The 20,659-nt window shown below is 52.8% G+C and overlaps 2 protein-coding genes across 4 annotated transcripts in view; both read left to right on the plus strand.

Moving 5' to 3' along the window:
* Window positions 1-9,219, plus strand: part of FKBP6 (FKBP prolyl isomerase family member 6 (inactive)) — a 30,730-nt gene extending 21,511 nt beyond the window's left edge. Inside the window, exon 9 of the mRNA XM_083714737.1 lies at window positions 9,088-9,219. Within this exon, the coding sequence (XP_083570863.1) occupies window positions 9,088-9,204 (117 nt within the window). The 3' untranslated portion in view covers window positions 9,205-9,219. The remainder of the gene's footprint in view (window positions 1-9,087) is intronic.
* A 3,207-nt stretch (window positions 9,220-12,426) lies between these two features.
* Window positions 12,427-20,190, plus strand: FZD9 (frizzled class receptor 9). 3 transcript variants are annotated; one of them, XM_083714558.1, is made up of 3 exons: window positions 12,427-16,937; window positions 17,199-18,086; window positions 18,344-20,190. In XM_083714558.1, the coding sequence occupies exon 1, from the start codon at window positions 12,578-12,580 to the stop codon at window positions 14,396-14,398; it is 1,821 nt and encodes a 606-aa protein (XP_083570684.1). In that variant the 5' UTR covers window positions 12,427-12,577; the 3' UTR covers window positions 14,399-16,937; window positions 17,199-18,086; window positions 18,344-20,190. The 3 variants fall into 3 exon arrangements, with proteins under 3 accessions (XP_083570684.1, XP_083570682.1, XP_083570683.1); XM_083714556.1 differs by having other exon boundaries at window positions 12,466-18,094; window positions 18,358-20,190; XM_083714557.1 differs by having other exon boundaries at window positions 12,466-16,937; window positions 17,199-20,190.
* Window positions 20,191-20,659: the final 469 nt, after the last annotated feature.

A 20,659-nucleotide genomic window follows, 5' to 3' on the forward strand; every position in this document is an offset into this window, starting at 1 on the left:
CATGGAACCTTCCCAGTTGCAGTTCTGCAAAGGAGGGCTAGGAATCACATCAGAGAAACCTTAGCATCAGGACCACCATTCCCAAGATTCTTTGGGTGGTGCTATGGCTGCTTAATGGGACGCGGGTGGCGCTGTGGTCTAAACCACAGAGCGTAGGGCTTGCCGATCAGAAGGTTGGCGATTCGAAACTGCACAACGGGGTGAGCTCCCGTTGCTCAGTCCCTGCTCCTGCCAACCTAGCAGTTCGAAAGCACGTCAAGTGCAAGTAGATAAATAGGTACCACTCTGGCGGGAAGGTAAATGGCATTTCTGTGCACTGCTTTGGTTCATCAGAAGCGGCTTAGTCATGCTGGCCACATGACCCGGAAGCTGTCTGCAGACAAACGCCGGTTCCCTTAATGGTCAGGGTTCCTTTTACCTTTTACCTTTTATGGCTGCTTATGAAGCCAGGGTGAGGTTGTGGTGTTTTTCCTGGGGCTCCCAAGATGTGCTAAAGTGGGAGAAGGAGTCTCCGCACGTTCCCTGCTGTGGCTCTGAAGAGAACCCAAGCCTCTAAAGCAAGCAAGTTAAATAAAGGCGCCTTATCACCCAGGGCAGGTGAAGCGGTGGATGGGCACAGAATCTGGTTTCACCTCCTGGCGGCGAAGCCCAGAGGCCAGCCGTGGGCGCACTCAGCCCCCTTGACAGAGGAGCCCTTTCAGCTCCGTTTAGATTGGAAAAGGGCCCCCGGCAGAGCTAAGCCAAAGTTCCTGCAGGACCTTTTTAACTGGGCTCGGAGCACAATTGGCCTTTCAGGTGAGGCGTGAGCTGTGGAGGGAAGAAAAACACCGCACTTTCCAGGGAGCCTGGTGAGAGGGAAAACAAGGGAGCAACTGGAAGGGGCCAGCTGGTTGGCAGAGCAGAGAGCCTCCTCAGCTGGTGGGGGGGGGGCGCTGGCGAGGAAATTGAGCTCTAAGGTAAAAAACGCAGCAGGCTGCCTCAAAGGATTCTGCAAGCTTGGTCTGGCTCTGTCCTGCAGCGTTTTTTACAGCTCTAGGGATTCTTTTTGGGGGGTGGGGGTGCGCTTTGCATACAAAGCAGTGTATAAGGGGAATGGCTCAGGTTGACCTTCCTGCCCAATTTAGCTCTCACAGCTGCTAGAATTACTAAGGCTGCTGCTGCTGCTGCACACAGGAATACTGAGAGGCCTCTCAGCACAGCCTCAGCAAGGGAGTGGGGTGGGGTGGGGGGTTGATGTAGCTGAAAAAAACCAAGGCCCGTCCCACCAGGGGGTGCCTTGTGCCAGCAGCCAGGGGTCAGCTGCACACGCTCCGGCCTGACTCGGAGCCCCCTGTTTATTCCTCATTTTATTAATAACGCACAGGAAGAGTGGAAGAAAAGGGCCTCCCTGAGTTGCCAGAGGTGGCAGGAAAGCAAGGCTGGCAGAATTAAGTGGTCTCTTTGTGCAGGAGCAGCAAACCAGAGGACTGGGTGCCCCTTTTCATGGCCTCTTCTCACCTCCAAAGGTCTTTTAAGAGAAAGAAGTTCCACTTCAGGGCTGGGGAACCAGGAATCAGACTTTACCTTTTTGCTCCAGGTGCAAAAATGTCCAAGCTTGCTAGCTATTTCAGGAGAGCAGGAAAATGCTCCTGAATACTAGTTGCTGGAAACCACAGGAGGGGAGAGGGCTCTTGTTCTCTGGTCCCGCTTGCTGGTATTCACAAGGGACATGTGGTCAGCCTCTGTGAGAACAGGACGTTGGACTAGAAGGGCCCCTGGCCTGATCCAGGAAGGCTCTTCTTAGGTTCTCAACACAGAGTTTTGCAACTGCTTTAGGAGTGCAAAGTCCATCTGCCCCATTCCTTAGAAGACCACCTCTGTTTGGAGCCAACGTAATAGCAAATCCCTGGAGGGATGCACAAAGACCCTTGCCATAGCATTTTGGAACCTACGCCTCTTTGAAATTGTTGCCTTCCTCTTGTCACAAGTTCTGGACCCAGGAAACAGCCACAGACAGGACTTTCACCTTGTGAGAATTCAGCTTATCAGGTGGTATAGAAACAGTTTTAATAAATAAACAAATTACCACGTTGAGGTTTGTTGGTGTTGTTGTTTTTTACAATTAAGTGGTATATAAATTTCATGAAACAAACAAACAAATCTTGCTCCCAAAGAGTCCAAAGATTTCACACTTCCACAATTCAGAAAGTTGCACAAGAACCTTGATGCTGAAAGCAAGAACATTTGGGGTCCATCTTGGCTAATGATGGACCTCTTACATTCCAGGGTCCAGCAGAAACTGGGCAGCTGAGAGGCACTCTGCCCATACTCAGGGAACCTCTATCTTCCTTCTTAGGCCCCACATTTCAGAGAGCAGTTTGGACCATTCCCAGGGACTGGGATACATGGTATGGAAACATGCTCTGTATTCTGTGCAGTTGGAAAGCTCTGTGGTTGATGCAGCTTCAGGAAACTCTTTACACTGGTATCTGGACCCCCGTTTTGCTTCTGTGCAATTCAGGTAACTAGGAAATGTAAGAGGTCCCTTTGCTTAGCACACAATTGCCACTAGGCTCTCTTATACCTCCGCCCTCCTGCTTCTGCCCCAGAGTCTCTTTCTGATCACCTCTTTCTTTCCCTGCCCCACAGCATTGTTCCCAGGTGCTGCTGGAGCCGCTGCTGCCTCTTGTTTACCTGTCCTGCCACCTGCCTGTCCGCAGAGAACCTGATCTCTGCAGGGCAGCCTAGCGTTGCTTCCAAAGCTGTCCTCGCAGCTCAGCTTTCCTTCCCAGTGCCAGGACGTTACAGGAAATGCCAGTGAGCTTAACACGCCCCCTGGCATAAAAATAACGGCAGCTTGGATTTATGGCTGGCAGAGCTGCAAAATCCTGCACTCGGTTCTCCTCTCATTGGGCTGAGGGGACAGAGAACCACCTGAGCTGCCTGGAGCTGCCCTAATGTGTCCATTCTGCAGCCAGGATAACCCTTTCAGGCCACATGCTGCATCCCACATTAACCCTTGGAGTTGCTGCAACGCTGCGGCTGAGAGAATGAGCTGTGAACCAAGAACAAAGGGGGCTGCCTTATACCGCGTCAGACCATTGGTCCATCTAGCTCAGTATTGTCCACTCTGACTGGCAGTGCCTCTTTGGGGTTTCCCAGAAGCACTCGACTTCCCCTGTTGGACACAGACATTTTGCCCGGAAGGGCCAATGGAGTGGCTTGGGTCCAGCAAAGCAGGAGCTTTGTTCTGCAATATTTGGAGTTGAGCTGGGTAGCCATTCTGTGACTGTCAGGAGCCTCTCTCTGGCAGGCAGGAAATTCAATGGTGCAGTTTTTCCTACCCCAGGTATCTTTTTTTTTGGGGGGGGGGAGCTTCTCTGTTTGTTTTATGTGGCACAGAACAAAGCTGATGAGGCAGCAAATCTCAGCTCTGCCTGGAATGTGTGCTTGTTTCTCAAAGGTTTATCTTGCATATGCTGTAGGATGGGGTGGTGGTAGAGGACTGCACTGTTGGAAGTTGGAAGAGTGAGTTTGTTTAATTGCATTTCTATCCCACCTTTTCATCCAAGGAGCTTAAAGAAGCATACATAGTTGTCCCCCGCATTTTCTCCCCACAACAACCCTGTGAGGTAGGCTAGGCAGAGAGGCAGTGACTGGCCCCCAAGGTCACACCCAGGGAGCTTCATGGCTGAGTGGATATTTGAACCCTAGTCTCCTAGCTCCTAGCTGACACTCTAAACACACACACACACCCCTGCAGTCCAGCCCACAGTCTTGGAGCTGAGAGGTTGCCATTGTGTTCTGCTGCATATGAAGACCAGGCCACAGAGCCCTCCAGCTCTTTTGGACCACCTGACCCAGCCAGCACAGCTGTAGCTGTGAATTGTGCATTGCACAGGACTGGGCTAAAGGACCCTTTGGGTCCTTTCAGCTCTACAATTATATACGTAATCCTGTGAGATACTGGGACCAATTGGAGTACACAGCCATGCTGCCCAGGGGCTGATGGGAGTTGTAGTCCGAAAGAGCAGGAGGGCACCTGACTGCCCCATATTATTGTGGCTTTGCCTTGCCTTCTGGGTTTGGGATCCTTGCTTTCTCTTCCTTCCTCCTCCCTCCTTCTCTGCATAAGCTTGCTGGCTCCTCACAGAGCACTGCCTCTGGTAGTAGCCCTTTGAAACTTGAACCCTTCCCAGCCTCTCTCTCCATCTATTTCTGTGAAATTCCAGGGGAAGATAAATTTATCTCCCAAGGATCAATCTGAACAAGTTCTTCCACCTCAGCTAGAGCTCCCTTGCTATGAGCATGATGGATGCAGCTCAAGCTGGGGCAGGTGCAGACATTTCTGGAGGGGCAAAGCTCCTCCCTAGAGGCAGGTTTGGGCTGCTAGGGATCTGGAGTGCCATCACAGGCATTCATTCAGGGGCTGGCTTGACTGGGGTCCCTACAGCCCATCCCACCAACTTTATCCATCTGCCCAACTCTTGTCCACCAAGTTGGAGCAGCCAGGCTCCTCCTTCCCCTGCAGACTCAACAAATCTTTGGCATCAATCAGTGTTGGCCAAGTGTAAGTCATAGGAACCAGCCTTGTGCTGAGTCAGACTTGCGCTGAGCCTTGTGCTGAGTCAGAATGACTCTACCCTGGCTGGCAGCAATGGCTCTCCATTGAGGTCCTTTGGCCAACCCTACCTGGAGATGCTGCCAGGGACTGAACCTGGGACCTTCTGCATGCGAAACAGCTTCTCTGCCACTGGGTTGCTGCCAATCCCTGTTAAGTCAGGAGAGCAGGCAGAGGGTGTAGCCAGGGGGCTGGCCAAAAACAGGAAGATGGAGAAGGATGGGATGGCTTTTCTCTGCTTTATATCCTGTCTCAGATGGGACATTTGAAGGCCTTGCAGCATAAAGTCATTGCAAGTTTGTTCCAATGGATATGTAAAATGCAGGGGTCCTCCCGCATTATCATTACCTCTTGGGATGCCTGGCCCAGAGTCCTCTCCCCCCTTGTTTTGTTGGCATCCATCTGTGTTGAGAGGGATGCGGGTGGCGCTGTGGGTTAAACCACAGAGCCTAGGACTTGCCGATCTGAAGGTTGGCGGTTCGAATCCCCGCAATGGGGTGAGCTCCCAATGCTCGGTCCCTGCTCCTGCCAACCTAGCAGTTCAAAAGCACATCAAAGTGCAAGTAGATAAATAGGTACCGCTCCAGTGGGAAGGTAAATGGCATTTCCGTGTGCTGCTCTGGTTCGCCAGAAGCGGCTTAGTCATGCTGGCCACATGACCCGGAAGCTGTACGCCGGCTCCCTCGGCCAATAAAGCGAGATGAGTGCTGCAACCCCAGAGTCGTCCGCAACTGTACCTGATGGTCAGGGGTCCCTTTACCTATCTGTCTTGAGAGACAATGAAGTGTGGCTCGGGGGGGGGGGGTCAAACTGCTGCATTACCAGCACTGAAGTGACCTCCCTGGGGCACAGTGTATATGGAGGTCCTGGGCTGCCCAGATTACAGCCTCGCTGCTGTGGTCCAAAGGAAGTCAAAGCAATATGTTTGGCGCTAGCTTGGCTGCAGGAATTGCCAGAAGGAGGCATGCAAGGCACAATCTTAGGGACTCCACTCTGTATTTATTATTCCTTAGTCTCCCGAAGGCATCCCAAAAGGTAGCGGAGGTTTAGGACTAGAGTTTTTCTTCTCCTAGATGAGCTACCTTCCCAGGTTGATAAGCCCCATCTGCCCCTCACTTCCCTCTACAGCACATTCAGACACCACCTTCTTGGCCACTGGGCTCACCACTGGTCTCGTCGCTCAATGTTCTGAAGCCTGTCTTCGCATGCAGAGGAAGCCTCTAACTTCCAAGGATTTGAGACCCGTTGGCTATCTTCCCCTGGTTTACCATAGTTGGTCAGTCAAAACCGTTCCTGGGATGTGCCCCCTGTCTCATGCTGACAGCTCTTAGGAGCCACAGGCGAGTGCAGGGTGGGGACCAAACTACCCCAGAAGAAGCACAAAGTGTTCTCCAGAAGAGGTACCACCCTTCCCCTAACACCCCATACACCCCACCCCACCCTCTTATTCATAGGTGCTCGCTCTTCCTGGCATTCTGTTGCTTGCCACTATGCTCTCATTGGAAAACATGGGAAGCTGTCTTATACTGAGTCCGACTCTTGGAGTCTTTCTTGCTCAGCATTGTCTGCACTGACTGGCAGCAGCTTTCCAAGGTCTCTTTCAGCCCTATCTGGAAATGCTGTCAGGGAGACTGAAGCTCCTGTATGCAAGGCAGCTGAGCTGCAGCCTTTCCATCCTTTGGTTCTGGCCTTCTGGTACCTCTTCTGCTTGTACTGTGCTATTGCCTCCCTCTTTTCCTTCCTCCCACCAATATTCCTCAGGACACTGTCAAAAGGGGGCAAAGAGCAGGGCTGGATAACACAAGGGCCTCAGTCTGCAGGCTTGCTGGAGGCAGATGGAAGAGGCTCGGCCTCCTTCCTCTCAACTCCAACGCATGGCTCTGCCGGGATGCCTCCCGGTCCAATCCTCCCTCCTTTCCGCGTGCAGGTTTCCAAGCCCAGCCGGCAGGGAGGAAGTGAGCTGCTGCACAGGCGCCAGGAACCACAGTCTCCCGGCTTCCTGAGATACAGCCTTGCCTGCGTCTGCTGCCCCTTCCATCCCAAAAGGACTCTGGGCAGGCTCCCCATCTGAGTTCTATGCCTCCTTTCTTCTGTCTATTGATATTGGAATCCCTTCCAGGGCTACGAAGAAAGGTGATCTGTCCCTCCGCCGAGAGCATTTTGCCTTTCCCCGAAAGACTTCCAAGCCTGGCGAAGGGAGGGTTGCCGATGGGAAAGGGGCCATTTCAGCAAGCAAAAAACTGGGCTGCTCCCCTGAGACAGGTTGTACATGCAGCCAGGACCCTCTCTAGAGCACCTTTTCCCAACCTGAAGTTCTCCAGATACTTTGGACTGCAACCCTATCAGCCCCAAGGCAATGATTTGCCTGTGCAGCAGTTAAATGGCAAGGAACATCATCCATCCTGCACTCATCCTGACTTGCTTGCAAGGTGCTTATATGTCTCCCTGTTTGTCCCACACTTTTTAAATGCTTGATGGTCTGGAGGCAACCTTTGTCTTCAAAGGTTGAGCTGGTTTCAGGGGCTCTGAAAAGCTGCTTCTGGAAACAGCCTCTGAGTGGTGAGATAGAGATGGACGATGACGTGAAAAGCAAGTGTGTAAAAGAAGGAGTGTCAACAAGTGAGGCTGGTCACACTCAGGCCCTGGTACAGTCCAGGAGCCCTTGCTGCCCCTCTTTTCCCTGCAAGCCCCGCAGCTCATCCTGCCACCCACCACCCTTTTAGAGGGTTACTAGGTCTGGTTGGGGCCTCCTGGTGTTGTCCCAGCAGCCAGGATGTGTCTGGAGATGTGTGCCAGCAGCCATAGGGCCAGCTTACTTCTGAGATGGCTCCTGCCTAAGGATAGGGCAACTCACATAGGAGCAGAGACAGTTAACATTTGGAGCCAGATGAAAAGGGTTAGTAGCCTGGCAGCAAGCAAGGGAGGGGGGGCCAGCAACCTCCCTCAGCCTTGGGTTCCTACCCCCCACCCATGCATTTGGGGAGCAGCCCCTTTGAAAGGGTCCCAAGGGGATGTGTTGCGTATGAATGATGATGGTCCACCACTCCGTGCCTTGCCTGATAGCCTGGCTTGCGAGTTTAAAAGCGCACATTGACTCTGAAAGCCACATGATTACTCTTGGGCAAGCCTTGGTACCTCTGGCCAAGAGCAACAGTTTTACATATTAAAGCTAAATTAAATTAAAAGGCATGCATTTTGTGTTTGTGTGTCGTCAGGAGCCTGTTAACTCTTGCCTGCCTCAGCAACGCACAACTTTCAGAGATGGGCAGAGAGGGTTGGTCTCCGGCAGCTAGAACATCAAAGACTGACTAGTGGAAGCACTTTCTCACTCTAGTCCGTGGAAGTTTATGCCATTGTTACATGCATGGCAGCCTCCAGAGTGAATAGTGGTTTTCAGGGGTCCCAGCACATTCCCCGGGGTGGTTTCCTTTGAATGATGTCACTGGAGAGACTTGCAGTATTTCTGTGATGCAGTCCAGCAGCTTCCTAGGGAAACATCCAATAGCCTCAGAGAACCTGTCAGGACACTGTGGCTCCAGAAGTGCTCGTCTGCTGCCCTCTTCAATATACACATAGGCAACTCAGAATCATAGAATTGGAAATGATCCTAAGGGTCATCTAGTCCAACCCCCTGCAATGCAGCACTCCAGGGATACTGTCTGACAGACCTGACATATTTTGCCATCTCTATTTATTTAATTCCTGTGGCAATATACTGCCCTGGCTTATTAGTTTATTAATCACATTTATATCCCACCTTTTCTTCCCCTCCCAAAAGGTCAAGGTGGCTTATGTGATTCTCTCCTTTTCCCCATTTTATCCTCACAATAACCCTCTGAGGTAGGCTTAAGCCCAGAGACAGTGATTGGCCTTTTAGTATCATGGCTGAGTGGAGATTTGAACCTGGGTCTCCCACGTTCAGCCCCAGGGCAGCCAACATGACACCCTCCAGATGTGGATGGGCTCTTATAAGTCCCATTCATTCCAGCATGGCCAAGGGGGATGGGAAGTTTTGCAGTCCAGCAACATCTGCAGGGGACCAAGTTAGCTACCCCTGCTGAAACCACAGCATGCTCCGAGGCTTTGAAACTCCCTCCCTAGCGAAGTCAGACTGGCTCCCTCCTTGCTATCCTTCTGCCAGCAAGTGAAGACAGGCCTTTGGGAACTGACTGTGTTGGTTTTTAAGGAAAGGACTTTTAATACCGCTGCTCTGCTTCTATTCTCTGCATTTTAATTTTTTAATTGCTTTAATTCTGTTAAGAGTTTAATTACTTTTTAATGGTTATCTTTTATACGTGCTTAGCTTTTAGTATTTCTTCTGTGTTGCTTTAAGGCAACTTGAGTCCCTGTCTGTGGAAAAGGAATAATAATTAATTAATTGTGGTTTTCCAATCCCCCCCCCCCAAAAAAATAGTGTTTATCTTTGCAATGTTATCTTCATTGCATGAAGTACCCAGGAATGTTTTTGGACCCACTTTTTTCAGCAGGACAGAATGACTTTATCCATCCCACCTAATCCATGGGATGGCGCCATATTTGAATCTGACGGGAGAAGGCGAGAGAAAAGCAGGTCCTCAGTTGCTCCCCAGCATCAGGTGCCCTAGGTGCTTTCAAAAGATTGCCCTGCCCACCTGCCAGCTCGCTTACTCAGCTCCCTGCTTGACTTGCAGATTTCCGAATAAACAGCTTATAACAAAAGGTGTCCTTGGTCTCCATTGTTCTCTCTCTTCAAGGAAACTGCATTCCCCTGAACTGAGATGTTGCCTTTTTGTGTGCCTGTGGAATGGACACCACAGGATCTCTGACAGCTGCCATAGTCACTCAACCAGGCTTTGAAATCAACGTAGCCGGACATGTTTCTCTGGGGTCCGTCCAACAGGCAGAGATGCCTTTGCTGCTGGTAGCACAGGCAATGAAAGGATGCTCCCTCTCTCTTCCCCTGTGGGAGATCCACTTATTTTTGTGGTACTTTTTAATGTGCTATTTCAAGACAGAAGTAATGGCACAAAGCAGTTGAATCCAGAGCGCAAACAGACTTCTTGACTTTCTGCCATCTGTGGAATTGTGGGACCCAGACTCAAAACGATACAGCTTCTGCCATCTCACCAAAATGTTGAGTGAAAGGGTATCTCACAGCCTCACAAGTTTGGATTTTAGGCCACATCTGAGGTTTTCTGGTGAGGCTGGACCACGGAGGCACCTGAAAAATCAGTGTGATGATGGGGATGGCTGAAACCAGAGTTTCCCCAACCCCAGCATTTTGAAGTGCTCAAGTGTGATTTAGTGGAAATTGTGAGGCATTTCAGTTTAGCATTAACCTACCAATTTAATATTTGGTGCCTTTTATTTGTAAAGGTCCAGATTTCAGCATGGGTAGTCAAATAGTCAGCCTGGATAGCTCCGATGGTTAGAGCGTGGAGCGGATAATGCCAAGGTTGCAGGTTCAATCCCCATATGGGACAGCTGAGCTATTGCTTGGATTAGAGCTGCCAAACGTCCAGATTTTCCCAGACATTACCGGGATTTCAACGTGGGGGGGGGGCGCGTCTGAAAAGTGGCTCCTTGATTTGGATCTTAGGCAATCCAATTTAAAAACAAAATAAAAAAATTCCTTCCAGTAGCACCTTAGAGACCTACTAAGTTTAAACTAAGTTTATAATTTTTTTATTTTGTTTCAACTATGGCAGACCAACACGGCTACCTACCTGCAATTTAAAAACCATGGTCTTTTGGCTCAACAACTTTGGGGTTTGTCTTAAAAAAGCTCAACAACTTTAAGGGTGTCCTGAAATATGGCAACCCTAGCTTGGGTGTCAACCCACTCTGGAACTATGGAACTCTTTGCTGCAGGAGGCAGTGATGGCCACTAACTTAAAAAGAGGACTTGACAAATTCATGGAGGAGAGGGCTATTGATGGCTATTAGCCATGATGGCTGTAAGGGGTGCCAACTTGAATAAAATAAGGGGGACCAAGTAAGCTCTGTCCCACATAATCACAGTATAGAACCTCCCACACAGTAACCCTGTGCACATGGCAGTGTGTTCCCTTTTCATGCAGCCATGAGTTCCACAGGCCAGTGTCGCTTTCAGCCTGACACCAACTCAGGAGAGATCCAAGGGCAAGGACTCTGAATCCCTGGAATGACAGGAGCCATGGGGGGGACCATCTGTGTCACGAGCTGGGTGCAAAATTCCCCCATATCACAGAAGTAAGGCTCTCCTAAGCATCCCCTCAATCAATGCAGCTGTGTTGGGAGGGGGAGTCACCCATTTTTGCTGGATTATTTGTGTCTAAGAGGAGGAGAAGAAGGCCTGTTAGGGGCAGGCTGGTGATTAAATATTCTGTTTATGATCAGCTTTTGCTGAGCAGATCCCGGCATCTCCCTGGTTCTTGCCTACGTGTGACACATACATAATAGTCCCAGGCACTTAAACAGAGGCTGTTTCATCTTCAAAGCCGTTTTCTAAAGATGCCCTAATACATTAAACATGCCCACCCACCCCCTCCCCTTCCCATGGAAAGAGGAACAGCCCTCTGCTTGTCTCCGGCTGTCCTTCTGATGCAGTCTTCTGCTTCCTGAGGGTCAAGGGGGTCTTTTTAAAAAAGGATCCCAGAGAAAGAGAGACAGAGATCTATTTTGCTGCTTCAAGAGTTCTCAGAAGGATCCTTGGGCTCACTTAAAGCCTGAGGGGCTGCTTTATAGGGGCTTGCAGAAGCAAAGATTGAGTTTTTTTGTAGATGGAATCAAGTGGTATATAAATTTGGTTAATTAAATAAAGACTTAGGGTGGCTTTTGACATGACAGCTGTACCCAAGGAGGTGCATTTGGGTTTCATTCTTGTGCACAAGTTTGCAAGTCTAGATACCAAGCAGGGGTTTGAATGGCATTCCTGCCCACTTTGTTGCCCAAAATTCCCTGTTGCATTATCTGTGCCCCTTGGGGCAGATCTCTCTAGGTTTCTGCTGCTACTAGTGGGCTGCCCACCATCTCACCCCTAACACTCCCTGGTTAGCCCCCTAACCTTGCCTCCAACTCTAGGGAAGAAATGGTTCCTGTCACCATTTGACTTACACCCGTGTAGTGGGACTACTTTATTTCAGGGTCCAAGGTGGCATTTTCCTGTTTGATGCAGTACCACAAATGCCACACAGACCCCTCCCTAGGTCAGGGGGTGCAAAGTCCCCATGCCTGGCTCCATCATTTGGGCACCCAGGAGAGAGAAAACCCCACAAGCAACTCTCCCTGGGAGTAAAGAGAGAAGCCAACTCACAATTTGCTCGTTTCTCGTGGCACAACTGGCCAGTTGCCCAAGGAGAGGGCTGGCTCTGGATTAGGAGTACGAAAACTCCAGCCACTTCCAAAAATTAACTGGGACCCTCGAGGAATCAGCTTGGGGGGCGCCCTTAGAGACAGACACACAAACAACCCACACACTCATACACAAACTGAATCTGGTGCTTTTCGAGACAGGGAGATGAGAGGGAAGGTCGATAGTGCGGGCGGAGCTTCCACTCTGCGTCGACCTGGCTGTGTCTTCGCTCTGCCACTCACACGATGCCGCTTCACGTGTCAGGCTCCCGCTCCAATGCCTCTCCCCACCCTTGGCAGCAGCAGAAAGGAAGAAACAACATGGGCTGGCAGGGGCAGAGCAGAGTGCAAGCCGGCTTGAGGAAGCCGACAGCGCCTCTGAGCCCGTGCAGAGCGCCGGCCCGGCGGGGCTTCCCGGGAGGCGCGCTGCCGGAGCAGCTGCCGCCTCCCGCTCCTCCTCCTCCCGCGCTCCTCCCCGCGCGGGGTGTGTCCCGCCGGCGCCGGGCCCGCCTCCCGAGGGTGTAGCGGCGCTGCTGGCGCGGCGGAGGCGCCCACGAGCGGAGCGCCGGCCGTGTGGGCGCACGAGGAGCTGGTGACGCGCCATGCGGTGGCGGTGATCGGGAGCGGCGGCCGGCTCCGTGGTCGTGGTCGTCGCCGCTGCGAGGCATGGCCGGGCAGCTGCTGCCGCTGCCGCTGCCGCTGCGGGTCCTGCTGGCGATGTTGGTGGCGGCGTCCCCGGGCGCCCGGGCGCTGGAGCTGCTGGGCGGCGCGGGCGTCGGGGCGTACGACGCGTCGGAGCGGCTGGGCGGCGGTCGCGGCTCGGGGCGCTGCCAGGCCATCGAGATCCCGATGTGCCAGGGGATCGGCTACAACCTGACGCGCATGCCGAACCTGCTGGGGCACGAGCATCAGGGCGAGGCGGCGCTCAAGCTGCACGAGTTCGCGCCGCTGGTGGCTTACGGCTGCCACGGCCACCTGCTCTTCTTCCTGTGCTCGCTCTACGCGCCCATGTGCACCGACCAGGTGTCCAGCAGCATCCCGGCCTGCCGGCCCATGTGCGAGCAGGCGCGCCAGCGCTGCGCGCCCATCATGGCGCACTTCCACTTCGGCTGGCCCGAGGCGCTCGACTGCGCCCGCCTGCCCACCAAGCACGACCCGCACGCCCTGTGCATGGAGGCGCCCGAGAACGCCACCGCCGAGCCCCAGCGCGGAGCCGGCATGCTCCCAGTGGCCCCTCGCCCGGCTCGGCCCGCCGTCGAGGGCAGGCCCCCTCCGGCAGGCAGCCCGCCCGGCTCGGCTCCGGGAGGCCCGTGCGCCAACGGCGACAAGTTCCAGTTCGTGGCCAAGAGCGCGTCGTGCGCCCCGCGCTGCTCCCCGGGAGTGGACGTGTACTGGGCGCGTCGCGACAAGGACTTCGCCTTCATCTGGATGGCCGTGTGGGCCACGCTCTGCTTCGCCTCCACCGCCTTCACAGTGCTGACTTTCCTGCTGGAGCCCCAGCGCTTCCAGTACCCGGAGCGGCCCATCATCTTCCTCTCCATGTGCTACAACGTCTACTCGGTGGCCTTCCTCATCCGCTCGGTGGCCGGCGCAGAGGCCATTGCTTGTGACCGTGAGGAGGGGCAGCTCTACGTCATCCAGGAGGGCCTGGAGAGCACGGGCTGCACCCTGGTCTTCCTCCTTCTCTATTACTTCGGCATGGCCTCCTCCCTCTGGTGGGTGGTGCTCACCTTGACATGGTTCCTGGCAGCGGGGAAGAAATGGGGCCACGAGGCCATCGAGGCGCACAGCAGCTACTTCCACCTGGCCGCCTGGGGGGTCCCCGCCATGAAGACCATCGTCATCCTCACCATGCGCAAGGTGGCCGGTGACGAGCTGACGGGCCTCTGCTACGTGGCCAGCCTGGACGTGGCCGCCCTGACGGGCTTTGTCCTCATCCCGCTGTCCTGCTACCTGGTAGTGGGCACCTCCTTCATCCTGACCGGCTTCGTGGCCCTCTTCCACATCCGCAAGATCATGAAGACGGGAGGCACCAACACAGAGAAGCTGGAGAAGCTGATGGTCAAGATTGGTGTCTTCTCCATCCTCTACACCGTCCCGGCCACCTGCGTCATCGTCTGCTACTTCTACGAGCGCCTCAACGTGGAGTATTGGACTCTCCGGGCCTTGGAGCGCGGGTGCCTGCCTTTCCCCGGGCGCCGCAGCCTAGACTGCACCCTGGAGGCCTCCGTGCCCACTGTGGCCATCTTCATGCTCAAGATCTTCATGTCCCTGGTGGTGGGCATCACCAGTGGGGTCTGGGTGTGGAGCTCCAAGACCCTGCAGACCTGGCAGAACCTCTGCAACCGGAAACTGGGGGGCAGGACTAGAGGGAAGCCCTGCAGCGGGGTGACTTGCACGGGCACCCACTGCCACTACAAGGTGCCTGCTGTGGTGCTGCACATGACCAAGACGGACCCTTACCTGGACAACCCGACGCACGTCTGAGGCAGGTTGGGGCCTCCAGGAAACAGCCGTGCACATAGTTTGTAGCAGGTCAAGGAGCAAGGAGCTCCCGAGAATCTCTTGGTGGGGGGGGGGAGATGGTGGGAGGCAGAAAGAGTGGCTGTTTGTGGGCATCTGGGCAGGGCAGGGGAGCAACTTTGTTATGCTGAAGAAAGCAGCTCATGGAAGCGCCCCCCCCACTTCCCTCCCTCCAACCCCCCCACCCCAATCATATATATAGCTATGCTTCCCAGCCTTGCGGGCTGGACACCTCCGTTGCCAAAACTATTTCAGTGTTTCGTTTTGGAGGCAAGATGGGAGAGAGCATTTGTCCAAGTTTATTTAATTCTGTAATTTATTTTAGATTTTTTTTTTTTTTGAAAAAGAAGAAATCCATTAGCTGAAAGAAATGGAAAAAGCGGGAGGGGGGGGGGAGAGAAAGAAAGAAAGAATCCCCAATAAAACCTGGCTGTGTTATTTCAACTGAGGTCGATGCTGTTTGCAGGAATTCAGGAGGCTTTGGAAACAGCTGTTCCAAGCGCAGCATGGAGGGGAGGTGGGGGGTGAAGAGAGTTTGGGAGCGGGGAGCCTGGATGTCTGCAAGAAGAAGAGCAGCGGGGCACATCCTCTCACAGCCGGCCTGAGCTTTAGGCCTTGCCACCAGCGCGGGGAGACGGCTGGTCTGCCTTGGGGAGGCCTCCCTGCCCCCCACCCCAGCACCACCCCCTGCCCAGTTGGGGAGCTTGTACAAGTTGTTTCGAGCAGCCAAGGCCAAGGACGGGAGGCTGTCAAAATATTTTTAGCCAGGCTGGAGAGTGACAAAGCTGAGCTGGCTGTGGCAAGGCTGTGCGAGTCATCACCCAGCAGCCCACCCCGTCTCCCCCTCGGGAGTCCCCAGCGCCTGCCCATGCTGTGACCTTCAGCCTCCTCTGCCGCTGAGATCCAGGAAGGGGCAGCTGCCAGGGGCTTGGGGAGAGGCGACTGCCTCCGGTGCTCTCTGCCAACCGAGAAGCCGGCATCCAGAGAAGCTGTGTTGTGTTGGCCCAGGACATTTCAGAGGCGTTGGGCTTGGTGAAATGTCTCAAGAGCTCCAGGGAAGCTAGGAGAGTGTGGGTCGCCAGCCCCCACCTCCATATAGTGCCCGGTTGTGGTTGCGGTGGCGAAGCAGTGACTTCCCACATACCCGGCTGCCATGCCATTGCAGATGGGCTTGGCCCCTTCTTGCTGAAACACCATCCAAAGCCCCCTTCCACTCCCCAGGCCCCCATCCCTGCCTCTCACCACAGCAGGAGGGCAGGGAGCTCCTTCTTCCCCAGGGAGGCTCTGGCCAGTAGCCAAGGAGAAGCCAGCTGCTGAGCAAGCCAGGGGGCCTGGTGGGGTGGGGGTTGCAGGGATCATTTGGCAGCAGCCAGCGGGGCTGGGGTGGAGGGCAGCCTTTGAGCAAAGCCCCCTTGCTCTGCCGGGCTGCCTGGGTCAGCTGCTCAGCTCCCAGTGCTGGTTTTGGCGCCCTCCAGCCCCGCCTGGAGCCAGGCCTTCCTGCAGATGAATAATCCTTTCCACCCTGGCTCCCCTCCCATCCAGGTGACTAGCCTTGGCCCCTCCAGCTCACTAGAGTCTTCTCTGGCGCTGCTAAGGACACCAGCAGGCCTGAGGAAAGGAGAAGGGGGGGCCGTCCTGCATCAGAGGAAGCCCGCAAAACCATCTGCCATAATAAATTTGGGTTCCCCAACTTCCACCCAAGGGTAAGGCTCTAGAAATTGGGGTTCCGGCCCCCTTGAGTGATGGAACTGGGGGGAATGGGACCTTTCCAGGCTGATTCTGGCTCCAGACTCCTTTGCCCAGGGATGCTTAGCCACCAGCTGGCGGGGTAAAGGAGAGCTGGGCAGCCATGTGTGTACAGAAACATGTGTTACTACATCAGAGCTTTCCAAACTTTTCATGTTGGTGACACACTTTTCAGACATTCATCATTTTGCGACACAGAAACTTGGTTTTACTAGCAAACCGGAGGCTAAACTAACTCCGTTCCAACCCCAGGAGGAGCGTTCACACCACACACCTACACACTGCAGCCGACACACTAACATGTCGCGTGCTGCACAGTTTGGAAAGCTCTGGTCTGCATGACTAAGATCTTGTACAAATAGGAGAAATGGCTGCAGGGAGTGATTTTTCCTCCCTCTCCCATAGTACTAGAGGCCAGGGTTCCCTGTAAAATTTATTGGAAGGCAAACAAAAAACACCCCTGCTGTGATGGTTACCAGCTTAGTTAGCTTGAAAAAGAGGATAGACGAATTCATGGAAGAGAAGAGGTTTGCTAGCAATGGCTGCTGCTGGTCCGGGTGTATAAGCAGAACCTCCAGATGCAGAGGCAGTCTGCCAGGCTATTGCCTGTTGCTGGGAGGCACCAGCAGAGGAAAGTTCTTGTTCTCATGTCCTGCTTGTAAGCCTCTGAGTAGCCTGGATGAAACTGGGCCTGATCTGGCAGCTGAAACCACTTGGATGCAGGTACTGGATCATGCCAAGCCCTCAAGTCTTGTTAGCACAGGGGTCAGCAAACTTTTTCAGCAGGGAGTTGATCCACTGTCCCTCAGTCTTTGTGTGGGGCTGGACTATATTTTTTTTGGGGGGGGGGGAATGAACGAATTCATATGCCCCACAAATAATCCAGAGATGCAATTTAAATAAAAGCGTTCTACTTATATAAAAACACACTGATTTCCGGACTGTCTGCGGGCCGGATTTAGAAGGTGATTGGGCTGGATCTGGCCCCCAAGCCTTAGTTTACCTACCCATGTGTTAGCACAATCGCATCTCCATGCTGGTGGTGGGAGGAGGGCTAGTTGGTATCCTTCAGGCACCCAATTTGGCCCAGGGGCTGCCTGTTGCTGACCCCTCTCCCAGCTGGGCACTGAATGAACCAGGCGCCTGAGCTTCTTGCCTGCAGAAGGTGGTCTCAAGCTAACAGCTTTCCCATCAGTTTGGGAGTGTATACTGGAGTAAAGTGCAAATGGGGTTGGATGAGGCAGTCTCTTGGGAAGAGGAGCTACGCAGAGCAGCCTTCAACAACCTGGAGCCCTCCAGTTTCTTTTGGGTTGCGGCTGCTACTGCCTCTGGGGTCAAAATACAGCTGCGCTGCCTGGGGCTGATGGGAACTGTAGTCCAAAACATCTGGAAGGCACCCGGTTGGCGAAACCTGATGCGGAGCCAGGCTGCCAAGGGTTTTTAACACCAGAGAGGAGCTCTCGTGCTGCCTGTTGCTCACACATGCCTGCCTTTGCCAGCTGTAGGAAATGCCACTGGGATACCCAGCTCTCTTCCTGGGTCAGGGGTGCAACACCTGGCAACCAGCACTGTGGGGCAAGGTCATCCGAGGGACACCTGTCCTTCTGCTCTGGGTAGGAAGAGCAAAGTTTTGCCAGGAAGGCGGGGGGCAGTGCTAGTGACACCTGCAGAGTGGCCTTCCTGGGCAGCACCAGGAAGGGCACCCAAGTGGTGCCAGCTGCAAGCAGGCATGTGACTCCTTGCTAAGCCAGTGAGGAGAGTTTTTAATGGTGTCAACCTGGAGATGGGCTTCCAACAGGGGTGTCCCCCCCCCCTACAATGGATGTGCACAGATGCTCTGGATGTGTGTTGCATTCTCGGTTGTCATGCTTTGCACTGTGGCAGCAAAAACAGACGTCCCTCTTCCGTCAAGTGGTCCCAGATGTGATGGTGACAGCGGGGTGGGGTAGTTCTGTTGGATTTCTTGCCACCCAAGGGAGCCAGAATCACTTGGCTCTGCCTTGTGCTCTTCAACCTCTTAATAATAATAATAATAATAATAATAATAATAATAATAATAATAATAATTATACCCCATCCAATCTGGACTATAAATCCCATCAGCCCCTGAGACTTTGGAGTGTTGTATTAGTTTAATTTCACGGCTGAGGAAACTCGCCTTAGTGTTCCAAAGTTAGTAAATTAACAAGCTGACCCTTTTTCTGTTTACACTGATTGTCAGCAGCTCTTCAGGGTGGTGGGGAGCAGGGCTTGATTTCTTTAATAAATATTAAAAGTGGCACCAGAGGGCAAAGGCTTCACGGGGACTGTGTCACCACCCCTTCAGTATGAGGATGCAAGGCAGAGGCAATTAGAAGACGCTCTAGACAACTGTCTTCATTGCACAATGTTTTTTTGAGATCGGCTTCTCTAGCCGATGGGTTGCAAAGTAGTGGTAAATTATGTCAGGTGGTTTCCTGGGCCCACATGGTGAATCCAGGCTTGGGCATAACTTTCCTGAGAGAGGACCTCTGCTTGAAATATGAGACTTATCTAGACCAGGGGTTGCCAAAGTGTGGTCCGCAGACCACCAGTGGGCCGTGGTGTGTCTATGGATGTGTGGTTTGAAGACAAGAGATGGCTCTTCCAGTGTACTGAATATTCACTTGGCTTTTCAGTTGTATTTTTATTATTTGTTCTATTGCATTTTGAATTTTGCTGCAACAGGCAGAACAATAAGTGGTCTAGCAAGACCCTTAGCAATTTTCAAGTGGTTGGGGGCTTTTGAGAACCACTGATCTAGATAGATGGCTGGACAAGGACTGAGCTGAAACAAGAGGGGCTTCTCAAACATCTTTAATCTCCGTGAAAAATTCTTTCCCACGCCTGTTTTTTGGGGGGTGGGTGTGCTGCAAAATGGGGTGAAATTCCAGACACAGAACATGCAGTCAGTGTTGCACTCTGATTTTGCTAGACAGGCCACCGTGTGGCCAAAGCTAGGTGGCACAGGTCTTGTGTTGCATTTGACTCCTTTGATCGTCTCAGAAAGAAGCTCCTGCTTAGAAATAAAATATGTCAAAGCTACAAATTCAGGGAGTTGGGAGCAAGCCGTATGCAGTTCAGCACGTGGAAAAGGGAGGTAGGAGGTGCTGCAGGCAACTTTTTCACTCTGCAAACCCCTCACCCAACATTTTTGCTGCTGCAAGCAAAGCAGAGGAAGAAATGAACACACTTGTGCATGTATATGACCAGTTATACAAACTGGGGCTTCTTTAGCTGCAGAGAAATGTAGGATTGGAAGCAAAAGTTCAAAGACCGGTGGCGAAGCCCATCTCTCAATTGTGGTGGAGGCTCAGTTGCCGGATCCCTCAGCCTGCAGCACAAAGCCCCTTTTGGCTCAGATCAGATTAAGTAATCCTCCCTGCCCAGCCACCCATGCAAGCAATGCAATTGCTTGGATTTTGAAGCAGTTTGTTCTTGAAAAACGCAACAGGTGCTTGTTTCTCATCAGCAGCAGCCAGTTCTAGGGCCCTTCTGTATGTAAAGCAGTTTACAGTTTTGATTGTTCCTGTAAACTCCTCTGTGATGTAGGCCACAACTTTCCCCGTTTTGCAGAAATGAAGTTATATACGTCTATGGGAGAGGCAGGAACTGAACCCAAGCCCCTCAAGAGCCAGATCTCGCAACTTGACTGCAGTGCCTTGATCCCATAGATCCCAAGCAATCAGAGGAGTTTTCCCACAGGGGGTCTGGCTTCCCTAGACTAAAACCACTAAGTTCCTTCTAGCCCAGAAAACACAGAAACATCACATCGCTTTAATGTTTTAATAGGCATGCCAAGATCTTTATTCAAACACCCGTGACAGCTTCAAAGATTAAAGTAGCCCAAAAGTAAGGTGGCTCGTGTGAAGAAGCCAGGCTGCAAACAGCATAGGCAGCTAACTTCTCTGGGCCACGTGCCCCCATGAGGGAGTGATGCTAACTGGTAATGAGCAAGAAATTAATTGAATAAACCTTTTTTTTAAAAAAAAGGACTGTGGTCTGGCAGATTCTTTAAATATCACGTTTAGCATTCAAAGATGTAACTTTTCCAGTGTTTAAAGAGCCTCACTTATTTACAGGCAGCTGGTGATATAAGTGGAGCGTTGTTTTCAGGTTGGCTGTGTGGTGGCTTGAGGCTGAGGCTGGGCAATCCAGTCAGTATAATGGGAGGTCAGATCTTCGGCATCAGCTCCTACGCTCAGGCACGGCACTAGCCAAGCCTTGCAACCTACAGAGCATCCTGTTATGGGTTGAGGGTCAGATGCTCAAGCTGTACAGCTGATAAATCTCAACCCTACAAGGCTGCTGGTCTCTAGAGTTCTCACTGAAGGCATTTAAGCACAATGCCAAGAACCAGGTCGCTCATTTCATACCAAGTAATCCCGGCAGAAGTGCAGGCACCAATTCTGTATTTGTATCTCAGCCCAGGAAGAAGAGGGGTGTGTACATGTGGAGCCA

The sequence above is a fragment of the Podarcis gaigeae genome (assembly GCF_964106915.1).
Source record: "Podarcis gaigeae genome assembly, chromosome: 15".
Taxonomy (NCBI): Eukaryota; Metazoa; Chordata; class Lepidosauria; order Squamata; family Lacertidae; genus Podarcis; species Podarcis gaigeae.